The sequence below is a fragment of the Pristiophorus japonicus genome, chromosome 1 (assembly GCF_044704955.1).
Source record: "Pristiophorus japonicus isolate sPriJap1 chromosome 1, sPriJap1.hap1, whole genome shotgun sequence".
Taxonomy (NCBI): domain Eukaryota; kingdom Metazoa; phylum Chordata; class Chondrichthyes; family Pristiophoridae; genus Pristiophorus; species Pristiophorus japonicus.
In genome coordinates this window covers 148,857,664-148,869,763 of record NC_091977.1, presented here as the reverse complement: position 1 = coordinate 148,869,763, position 12,100 = coordinate 148,857,664, and the positions used below count along the sequence as shown (strand labels likewise).

The 12,100-nt window shown below is 44.8% G+C and overlaps 1 protein-coding gene across 1 annotated transcript in view; it reads left to right on the top strand.

Annotated features, from left to right (window-relative positions):
* The window catches only part of ythdc2 (YTH domain containing 2), a 138,020-nt gene that overhangs the window by 88,735 nt on the left and 37,185 nt on the right, over nt 1-12,100 (top strand). The window contains exons 25-26 of the mRNA XM_070883727.1: nt 1,277-1,386; nt 3,451-3,749. Of these exons, the coding sequence (XP_070739828.1) occupies nt 1,277-1,386; nt 3,451-3,749 (409 nt within the window). The remainder of the gene's footprint in view (nt 1-1,276; nt 1,387-3,450; nt 3,750-12,100) is intronic.

The following is a 12,100-nucleotide window of genomic DNA, read 5'->3' as shown; positions in this document are numbered from 1 at the left end:
AAGGGCTAGACAAGATAGAGGCAGAGAGGTTGTTTTCACTGGTCGGGGAGACTAGAACTAGGGGGCACAGTCTCAAAATGCGGGGGAGCCAATTTAGAACCGAGTTGAGAAGGAATTTCTTCTCCCAGAGGGTTGTGAATCTGTGGAATTCTCTGCCCAGGGAAGCAGTTGAGACTAGCTCATTGAATGTATTCAAATCACAGATAGATAGATTTTTAACCAATAAGGGAATTAAGGGTTATGGGGAGCGGGCGAGTAAGAGGAGCTGAGTCCACGGCCAGATCAGCCATGATCTTTTTGAATGACGGAGCAGGCTCGAGGGGCTAGATGGCCTACTCCTGTTCTTAAATTCTTATGTTCTTATGTAATAAATGGTAGGACACTGAGAAGTGTAGAGGGACCTTGGAGTGCATGTCCACAGATCCCTGAAGGTAGCAGGACAGGTAGATAAGGTGGTTAAGGCGGCATGTGGGATACTTGCCTTTATTCGCCAAAGCATAGAATATAAAAGCAGGGAAGTTATGCTTGAACTGTATAAAACACTAGTTAGGCCACAGCTAGAGTTCTCTGTGCAGTTCGAGTCACCACATTACAGGAAAGATGTGATTGCATCAGAGGGTACAGAGGAGATGCATGAGAATGTTGCCTGGACTGGAGAATTTTAGCTATGAGGAAAGATTGGATAGGCTAGTGTTTTCTTTGGAACAGAGGAAACTGAGAGGAGACCTTAATTGAGGTGTATAAAATTATCAGGGGTCTGGATACAGTATTTAGGAAGGACCTAGTTCCCTTAGCAGAGGGGTCAATAACCAAGAGGGCGTAGATTTAAAGTAATTGGTAGGAGGTTTAGAGGGGATTTGAGAAGAAATCTTTTCGTCCAGAGGGTGGTGGGGGTCTGGAACTCACTGCCTGAAAGGGTGGTAGAGGCAGAAACCTTCATAGCATTTAAAAAGTACTTGGATATGCACTTAAAGTGCCGTAACCTACAAGGCTACAGACCAAGAGCTGGAAAGTGGGTATAGGCTCTTTGTCGGCCGGCACGGACACGATGGGCCGAAATGGCCTCCTTCGTGCTGTAAATTTCTCTGATTTTAGGAATGTCTGACCCAAAAGACAGCACCTCCAACAGTGCAGCACTCCCTCAGTACTGTGTAGAAGTGTCAGTCTCAACGTGGAAACTTAAAAATATGGTAAGCTTAGTTCAGGCAGCTGTTTCTCAAGAAATCTGATTAAAGGCATACTTATTACAATTTTTTCTGTCCTATATTACGTGCAGTAGATGGTGTCACCAATGACAGCAGTGATAGTGAAATGGAGGACAAATCCACTTCTAAAATGGCAACTTTGAAGCTAGAAGAGTGGCTGAATTTTAGAATAGATCCAGAAGTAAGTCATTTCTATATGTTTTTTTATTTTAGACTAATGAATGGCATGTAAACAAGCTAACCTGTAACAAAACCCTGTACTGCTAACAACAGTGTAACATTTATAAATTGGTTGACCTTTCAAGATCTTATGCTGATTTCACATTTTATATGATAAACCAATATTCTCTGAAATTTTTCAAAGATAAATGCTAAGATTTCATAGGTTAGCTGGTTTCATTACAAAATAAATATTCTTTGTGAATTATCTCTAATTTTAATTGTTTTTATTCAAATTAAAATACTCTGGTACCTGCTTGAAAAGTTGCATTCCATTATGAGGCTTGTTTCTTTCAAGACTAGATGGCTGCAGTTATCAGTTTGAGAATTGGACCTGTATTTCAAATGAAAAATTAAACACGATCTAAAGCTGCATTCATACTTTAATTACAGTGTTGCCAAAGGAAGCAGATTTAAACCGCGTAACTTCAGATTCAGCTTGGTCCCTGACTCTGTGTTTACATGGAGCACAGAGATACTGGAGTTCAGGATTAGTAGTCAGCGACAGGTTTTGTATTGTACCATATGTTCATGCTGTTCTATCCGGCAGTCTTTTTCCAATTTGGCTATGAAACATCATTGTCAACTGGCACCAAGGGACTTTAAACAATCACTCAAAGCCTAATAGGGCAAGGATGAAGGTGGTGTCCCCTCCCCAACCCACCCCTGCCTTCGGTCATGACGTTTTGACTAGCATTATACTGCTGGCACAAGGTATCTGGCTGCAAAGATGTATTTACTGTTCCAACCAGTTCCTTGAATCTGACATGGTTGATGTACATGGACAAGAAGTACTGTTAGAGATTCCATGGATGATCTTAAATGCCTTGTTTCTGAACATTCTCTTGACTGAAGTCAAGTCAAAGCTTTCACATAATCTAAAGTTAATTTTCATTCTGGAAAATAATCCTCAAGAGCCCCTGTGTGAATAAAGTCTATTATGAAAGGACTTAACTTGATGTCAACAGCCATGAAGGACTTGACATCTTACGTAGCTGTTTTGATCTGGCAAACCTTTAGTCTAGATGTGTCAGTGATAATGATCTCAGCTGTTGTCCCAAGACAGCCTTTGTTGTGCAAGTTCAATCTGCATTGGCTGATGTACTTCGATGATCTTGCTGATTCAGATCTTAGGCTGATTAAATCAACACATTACCAAGTCTTTTGTGATTGGGAAAGAGGGCGAGGCTATATTGGCTTTTAGCATTCCTAACTTGACATCATATTTATATTCGTACTTGTATAATGTTAAATCTGTAGTTTAGTACAGGAAGTTCCCTGACTGTTTCCTTTGACCTGACGGTGCTTATATGATTGATAGCTGCTTGCTTTTTACTTGGAGCAAAGATACTAGTCCCCACCTTCTCAAATGTAATTATACAATTTCACAGAAATCACATTTTGTAATCCATTCAAATTTGATGTTTTAATGGGTTGATATTTTAACAATGAAACTATGTTCTGCCTTGACTAAAGCTATTTCTTGAGTTATTAGTCCTTGAACTCTAGATTTCAATCTCCTGTACCACTTTACAATAAATTCCTGTTTTACATGGGCATTTAATTTCATGAAAAGAAATCTGCTCAACCAAGTGTCAATGACCAATTGTCAATTCTGTTTCTAAGATTGAAGAATAGAAAGGTATTGCATGGTAAATTATTGTAATAATTTTTAGAATAAACAAGAATTTTAATCATTAAGGTGTGGAGTAAATGTGACTCAATCCTAGGTCTATTGGAGTTTCTCACTCAACAAATTTTCCTGGAATTCATCTTCAACCAGCATCACAAAAAACAGAGTAACTGGTCATCCATTCATTTATTGTTTGTGGAACCCTGCCATATGCAAATTTGTTGCCATATGTGCCTACATAAATAATTACACTCCAAAATTAATCCACTGGTTATAAAGTGCTATGAGATTATGTAAGGATATAATGAAGAACTACATAAATGCAAATTCATTAATTTGTGCGTATTTGTTCTTTTCTTTACTAATGGATCTTCACAATCTGTTTTGTTATAGGCAGCTAGTCTTATCTTACAGTTACGACAGAAATGGCATAGTCTGTTCCTGAGACGAATGCGTGCTCCGTCAAAACCTTGGACTCAGGTAGATGAAGCAACCATCAGGGCAATCATTGGCGTCCTTAGCAGTGAGGAACAAGCAGCAGGGCTGCAGCAACCTTCTGGGATTGGACAAAGACCAAGACCTATGTCTTCAGAAGAGCTTCCAGTCTCCTCATCATGGAGGTCGAACAGTAGGAAGAGCTCAGCAGAAACAGAATTTTCAGATGATTCTTCCAGTGTGGAATTTAGGGAAAGGTAGAGCTTACACAATTGAATAGTAATTGATTTGCAACATATACCTAGATGTGGAGAAGCTTTATTTTTAGCATCTAATCTTAGATGTTACAGAAATGAAATTTACTTGACATGGTGTAACACCACAGCTTGCGCCATGTATTGTCTAATGACAACTAGAATACCCCATTAAATTACTAGGTGATCTCTAGGTTATGTAGTGGTCTGTGCATACCGAAACAAGTTTAATAGAACAAATGAAGAAGGAACAGTGATACAAGTGAAAACTCACAGATTGCTAGTAGAAGATTGAAACCTTATGACTACACTTCTTAATAACCGTAATATTAAATAATTCATACATCGTAATTCCCAAGCACACTGTTACCTTTCGCCGGAGGAAGGGAGGCCCAGACGTTATCGATGGGTGAAGGGGGGCCCGGATGTCGCCGATGGGTGAAGGGAGGCCCAGGCGTCGCTGATGGATGGAGGCCCGTAGGGAAGGCTCGTGCGTGAGGTAGGCCCAAACCTGTTTTTGAAGCTGGTCGAAGGCTCACCACTGCTGAGATCGTGGGTCGCTTGGAGCAGCTGAGTCATCCGCTGAGAGTCGGTCGGGAGCTCCCCGGACACCGATGGTGTCTGCGAGGAGTAGCTGAGTCGGCCACAACTGGTGGGGGAATGAAGTCTTGGCAGCAGGAAAGCACGGTAGGTGAAGATCAGTTTGAGTGGAGATCCGGCGCTCATTGATGGAGGTGAAGAGCAGGCATGGTTGGGGGATGGGCAGTGGACTCGGGTAGCTACCCTTGCAGCATGGATTTGTGCTTTAGGGGTAAGAAATGCACCCCCTGTTAGGACCAGGAGAAGCTTAAACAGTGGAAGGGGGCGATTGGAGGAGAAAGGTTGTAGCATGGCAACAGATGGCAAGGGATAAAGTTGTTCAGTAGAAGAGCTCCCGAGGGAGCTGCCACTCTGGCGGCCATATCCATCGACGACGACCTGGCCTCCCTTCTGTCAATGACGACCTGGCCTCCCTTCCTCCAGCAGTGGCTGAGGTCACTCTGAACTCTCCTCCTTCCACAAAATGGACTCCTGACCACCTCAATGCCTGCCCCCAGCCAGGCCTTGAATCTCTTATCATCTCACCGAAGGGCACTGCTCAACGCCAAGCTTATGGTCCGCATCTCGCTGTAGGCAATTAGACTCAGACAGCAGTGCCTGGTCACCAGTCGTCTTGGACCCCCTTGCCACTGGACCAAGACCTTGCTCAGCTAAGCCCGTGTGGTAGCCAGTGTGCAACGGCCACCCCACATTAAAATAACTCATGCACAGGCATCTTCCACCCTTCCATATGAAGTTCGAGACCTGGCACATCAGGATTCTCATAGACAACTCCAACAGCGACAGGCCGAATGCCGCACCGCTGTAGTTGCCCGGGAACTTAGACGCTACGATGTCGACATCGCCGCCCTAAGGGAGACCTGGCGGGCAGGGGAAGGCCAGCTCAAGGAACAAGGTGGAGGTTACACCACCTTCTGAAAAGACAAACCAGAGGAATAACGCCGCCTCCACAGGGTCTGTTTCGCTATCAAGAACGAGCTGGTTGACTGCCTCAGATACTCCCCCTGCGGAATTAGCAAACGTCTCGTGACTCTCCGACTCACACTATCCCGGAACCAGTGCACCACAGTCATCAGTGCGTCCGCCCCAACATTCGATGCAACAGAAAAGACCAAAGAGGGTTTTTAACTCCAGCCTCAAAATCCTTGTCCCATGTCCCTATGGACGACAAGCTGATCCTCCTCGGCGACTTCAGCGCCAGGGTCGACAAGGACACAGGCCTCTGGGGAAGCGTGATCGGCAGAGAAGGGCGTAGGGAAAACCAACTCCAGCGGTACCTTGCTCCTGACAGAATGCCTAGAACACGACCTTGTCATCACTAACACCTTGTTCCGCCAGAGGGACAAGTATAAGGCATCGTGGCAACACCCTCGCTCCAAACACTGGCACCTGCTCGACTATGTCATCGTTCGCGCCAGGGATCACCCGCGCCATGATAGGAGCTGACCACCGCCTAATCCGTTCCATCATCAACATCAATATAGCCCCAAAGCGGCGACGGCAGCATAAGCAGTGCCGCAAAAAAATCAACGCCGGGGCGTTCAAAGACCCAGCTTAAGAGAGCCCGATGCAGCCAGTGCCTCACTGCTAACCTGACGACCCTCGATGACCCCGAGACGCAGAATGCCCACAACGCTTAGTCTGCCCTCTAGGCCACCATAACCAGTGCCTGTGAAGAGATGCTCAGTCACTCAACCAGGAAACGCCAGGACTGGTTTGATGAGAATGACCAGGAGATCCAAGAGCTAATAAATCGCAAGCGCAAAGCATTTCTGAACCTAAAACAACAAGCCAACTCTGGAGCAGCAAAGCAGCTTTACAGACGGCTTAAGGCCGAGGTCCAACAAAAAACCCGCGACCTAAAGAATAGATGGTGGGTGGAGAAAGCACAACAGATTCAGCAGCTGGCCGACAGCCACGATGTGTGAGGATTCTTCATTATAGTCAAGGCCACCTCTGGTCCAAGCACCCAAGGCCCCAACCCACTGCTGGCCAAGAAAGGGGATACACTCATCAAGGACACCAAGGCAGCCAGAACCTGCTGGAAGGAGCACTTCGAAGATCTCCTTAACCGAGACTCTGCCTTTGACTCGAGTGTCCTCTACTCCATCCCGCAGCATGCTACCCGCCACCATCTGAGCAAAACCCCAGCCGTGCACAAAGTAGAAAAGGCCATCCGCCAGCTCAAGAACAACAAGGCAACAGGAGCGGATGGAATCCCCGCTGAGACACTAAAGTATGGTGGAGAGGCACTATTGGCACGAATGCATGACCTCATCTCTCTCATCTGGAAGGAGAGCAGCATGCCGGGATATCTCAGAAATGCAGTAATCGTGACAATCTTTAAAAAAGGGGACATCCGACTGCGGCAACTGCAGAGGAATCTCCCTGTTATCAGCTACTGGGAAAGTCGTCACTAGAAGCCTCCTTAATCGTCTAATCCCTGTGGCTAAGGAGCTCCTCCCGGAGCCACAGTGCGGATTTTGTCCACTATGGGGTACAACGGACATGATCTTTACGGCGCGACAGCTGCAAAAAATATGCAAGGAACAGCACCAACCCTTGTACATGGTCTTCTTTGACCTTACAAAGGCCTTTGACACTGTCAACTGCGAGAGACTATGGAGCGTCCTCCTCCGTTTTGGCTGCTCCCAAAAGTTTATCATCATCCTCTGCCTGCTCCATGATGACATGCAAACCTGACCAACGGATCCATCACAGACCCTTCCACGTCCGGACAGAGTTCAAGCAGGGCTACGTCATCACGCCAACCCTCTTCTCGATCTCTTGATTTTCCTCACTGCAATGCTCCACCTCACACGCAACAAGCTCCCCGCTGGAATGGAACTAAACTACAGAATCAGTGGAAACCTGTTGAACCTTCGTTGTCCCCAGGCCAGATCCAAGACCATCCCAACCTCTGTCGTCGAACTACAGTATGCGGACGATGCTTGCATCTGCGCACGTTCAGAGACTAAACTCCAAGCCATAGTCAATATCTTCACAGGCATACGAAAGCATAGGCCTTACACTAAACATCTGTAAGACAAAGGTCCTCTACCAACCTGACCCCGCCACACAGCACTACCCCCCAGTCATCAAGATCCACGGCGCGACCCTGGATAACGTGGACTACTTTCCATACCTCGGGAGCCTATTATCAGCAACGGCAGACATCGACGACGAGGTTCAACACCGCCTCCAGTGCGCCAGCGCAACCTTCAGCCGCCTGAGGAAGAGAGAGTGTTCGAATATCAGACCCTCAAATCTGCCACCAAGCTCATGGTCTACAGGGCTGTAGTGATACCTGCCCTCCTGTATGGCTCAGAGACGTGGACCATATACAGTAGACACCTTAAATCGCTGGAGAAATACCACCAACGATGTCTCCGCAAGATCCTGCAAATCCCCTGGGAGGACAGGTGCACCAACGTTAGCGTCCTCGATCAGGCCAACATCCCTAGCATCGAAGAACTGACCACACTCGACCAGCTCCGTTGGGCAGGTCACATTGTTTGCATGCTCGACACAAAACTCCCAAAGCAAGCGCTCTACTCGGAACTCCTACACGGCAAGCGAGCCCCAGGTGGGCAGAGGAAATGTTTCAAGGACAGACTCAAAGCCTCCTTGATAAAGTGCAACATCCCCACCGACATCTGGGAGTCCCTGGCCCAAGACCGTCCAAAGTGGAGGAAGAGCATCCAGGAGGGTGCTGAGCATCTCGAGTTTCATCGCCGAGAGCATGTAGAAAACAAGCGTAGGCAGCGGAAGGAGCGTGCAGCAAACCAATCCTACCCACCCTTTCCTTCAGCGACTGTCTGTCCCACCTGTGACAGAGACTGTAATTCCCGTATTGGACTGTTCAAGCTCATGGCCCAGATTTACCTGCAACGACGAGATCGGCGATGTACATTGTAAATTTCAACATCTTATGTACTGATCTCGCCATTGATAACTTACTCTGTATTTTCCTACATTTCTAATTAGAATGTGCTGAAGCAAACATGGCAGTGAATAAGTGGCACAACCAATGGCCAATACATTGATCCTGCCATTAATGGTGTAATTTCTTTGTCATGGTGGTGAAATGCAACATTTTAACTTGGTGGCAACTGCTAATGACTCCTGCCAGTTTGATGTAACATAGGAATTGCTTTTTCCAAATTTTGTTGAAGTTTTAAAAGTTCTGTTTCTGTAAAACAAAGTATAGATGCGTCCATAAAATGGACCCTTATTTTAGTTGATTGTGGTCTGGTTGAGCAGTTTCTTTAATTATCTCAAATATCCACAAACTTTACAACAACGTGCAGGGAAGTTTTACACCTATCTGATGTCCCCTATTTTAAACATCTTTGTTCACTAAATTAACAAAATGTCAGTAGACATGAAAATTTATTGGGCTTGTAAATTTGAGGAAGGTATCTGTCTTTTGGTAGCTATCCATCAAAATATTTGAACAATTGACCCCTGCAATCGAATTCCTCCATGTTACGTGAAAATTCAAGATTTCAAAAGAGAGGGAAGGCAAATGAGCAGGCTGATTTTCATGTACCTGACGGGTGAGAAAGTGTTGTAAATTCCTAGCAAGGGTTCATTGTAAGAACCAGATTTAATTTAAGTGTTATTTTTAATGCATTGCTGACAATTATCAATTGATTTAGACTGCACATACTATGGATATTACGTTGCATATTATGTTAAAATGTAGCTATCAACGAATTAATCTACTGTGCCAAGGGTGGCCTCTTGCTGTCCTGGCTATTAACACCAGTCAGTAACTCTTGTTTTGTTAGATCAGATGGGGTTATACTCTACATTCGCAAGTTAAATGTGAGGGGTCATTTGCATACTCTGTGTGCTGCATAAATTTGTATTCATAAAACATAGGAACACAAGTAGGCCATTCAGCCCCTCAAATCTGTTTTGCAACTCAATTAGATCATGGCTGATCTGTACCTCAACTCCATTTATCTGCCTTTGTTCCATATCTCTTGATAACCTTGCCTAATAAAAATCTGCTGATCTCAGTCTTGAAAATTTCAATTGACCCAGCATCCACAAACTTTTGAGAGATCGTGTTCCGGATTTCCACTATCCTTTGTGTGGAAAAAGTGCTTCCTGACTTCACTCCTAAATGGCCTAGATCTAATTGTAAAATTATGTCCTCTTGCCGTTGGATTCCTCCATTAGAGGAAATAGACCCTACCGAATCCCTTAAGCATTCAAGGGAATACAAGCCAAGTTTATGCAACCAGCGCTCATAATTTAACCTTTAAGCCATGGTATCATTCTGGTGAATTTGCACTGTATCTCTCCAATGCAAATATACCTTTGCTGAGACAAAAGCAAAATACTGCGGATGCTTGAATCTGAAATAAAATCGGAGAATGCTTGAAATCTCAGCAGGTCAGGCAGCATCTGTGGAGAGAAAAACAGAGTTAACGTATCGGATTGACGACCTTTCGTCAGAGAAAACAGAGTTAATTGAGGTCTGGTGCCCAAAACTGAATGAAGTACTCCAGATGGGATCTGATCAAGTCTCTATACAATTAAGCATCACTTCCTTACTTTTGAATTCCAACTCCCGGATGTAAGGGCCAACATTCCATTAGCCGTTTTGATTACTTTTTGTACCAGTACACTAGCTTTTAGTAATTTGTGTACATAAATACCTAAATCCCTTTGCCCCTCCACAGCTCGTAGTGTCTCACCATTAAGAAAGTAATCCAATTTATCTTTCTCTGATCCAAAGTGGATAACCTCACACTGCCTCGCGTTGACCTCCATTTATCATAGTTTTGCCCACTAATTTGGTCTGTCTATGTCTCATTACGACTTCCTGCTGCCATCCATACAACTTACCATGCCTCCTAACTTAGTGTTATCTGAAAACGTGGATATACAATTCTCTAGCTGTGGCTTAGCGGTAGCGCACTCATCTCTTGAGTCAGAAGGTTGTGGGTTCAAACCTCTCCAGAGATTTGAGCACATAATCTAGGCTGACACCCCAGTGCAGTGCTGAGGGAGTGGTGTATGCCTGGAGGTTCTGTCTTTCGGATGAGATATTAAACAAGATGGATGTTAAAGGCTCCGTGGGACTATTTGGAAGAAGGGCGGGGGAGTTCTTCTGTGTCCTGGCCAATCTTTATCTCTCAACCAATATCACTAAAAACAGATCACCTTTAGAATCATAAATGGTTACAGCATGGAAAAAGGCCATTTGGCCCGTTGAGCCCGTGCTGGCTTTCTGCAAGAGCACTTCATCTTGTCCCATCCTTTCCCCATAGCCCTGCACATTTTTTTTCCTTCAGGTACCTATCCAACTCCCTTTTGAAAGCCACGATTGAGTCTGCCTCCACCACCTTTTCAGGCAGTGCATTCCAGATCCTAACCACTCGCTGTGTAAAAAAAGCTTTTCCTCATGTCACCTTTGGTTCTTCTGCCAATCACCTTAAATCTGTGACCTCTGGTTCTTGGCCCTTCTGCCAATGGGAACAGTTTCTCTCTATCTACTCTGTCCAGACCCCTCATGATTTTTAACACCTCTATCAAATCTCCTCTCACTCTTCTCTGCTCTAAGGATAACAACCCCAGTTTCTCCAGTCAATCCACGTAATTGAAGTCCCTCATCCCTGGAATCATCTGGTAAATCTTTTCTGTACTCTCTGTAAGCCCTTCACATCCTTCCTAAAGTGCAGTGCCCAGAATTGAACACAATACTCCAGTTGAGGCTGAACCAGTGTTTTATACAAGTTCATCATAACATAAGAACATAAGAAATAGGAACAGGAGTAGGCCATATGGCCCCTTGAGCCTGCTCCGCCATTCAATAAGATCATGGCTGATCTGATCATGTACTCAGCTCCACTTCCCCGCCCGCTCCCCATAACCCCTTATCCCCTTATCATTTAAGAAATTGTCTATTTCTGTCTTAAATTTATTCAATGTCCCAGCTTCCACAGCTCTCTGAGGTAGCGAATTACACAGATTTACAACCCTCAGAGAAGAAATTCCTCCTCATCTCTGTTTTAAATGGGTGGCCCCTTATTCTAAGATCATGCTCTCTAGTTCTAGTCTTCCCCCATCAGTGGAAACATCCTCTCTGCATCCACCTTGTCAAGCCCCCTCATAATCTTACACATTTCGATAAGATCACCTCTCGTTCTTCTGAATTCCAATGAGTAGAGGCCCAACCTACTCGACCTTTCCTCATAAGTCAACCCCTTCATCCCCGGAATCAACCGAGTGAACCTTCTCTAAACTGCCTCCAAACCAAGTATATCCTTTCGTAACTATGGAAACCAAAACTGCAGGCAGTATTCCAGGTATGGCCTCACCAATATCTTATATAGCTGTCGCAAGATTTCCCTGCTTTTATACTCCATCCCCTTTGCAATAAAGGCCAAAATACCATTGGCCTTCCTGATCACTTGCTATATCTGCATACTATCCCTTTGTGTTTCATGCACAAGTAACCTCAGGTCCCACTGTACTGCAGCACTTTGCAATCTTGCTCCATTTAAACAATAACTTGCTCTTTGATTTTTTTTCTGCCAAAATGCATGACCTCACACTTTCCAACATTATACTCCATCTGCCAAATTTTTGTCCACTCACTTAGCCTGTCTATGTCCTTTTGCAGATTTTTTGTGTCCTCCTCACACATTGCTTTTCCTCCCATCTTTGTATCGTCAGCAAACTTGGCTACGTTTACACTTAATCCCTTCTTCCAAATCGTTAATATAGATTGTAAA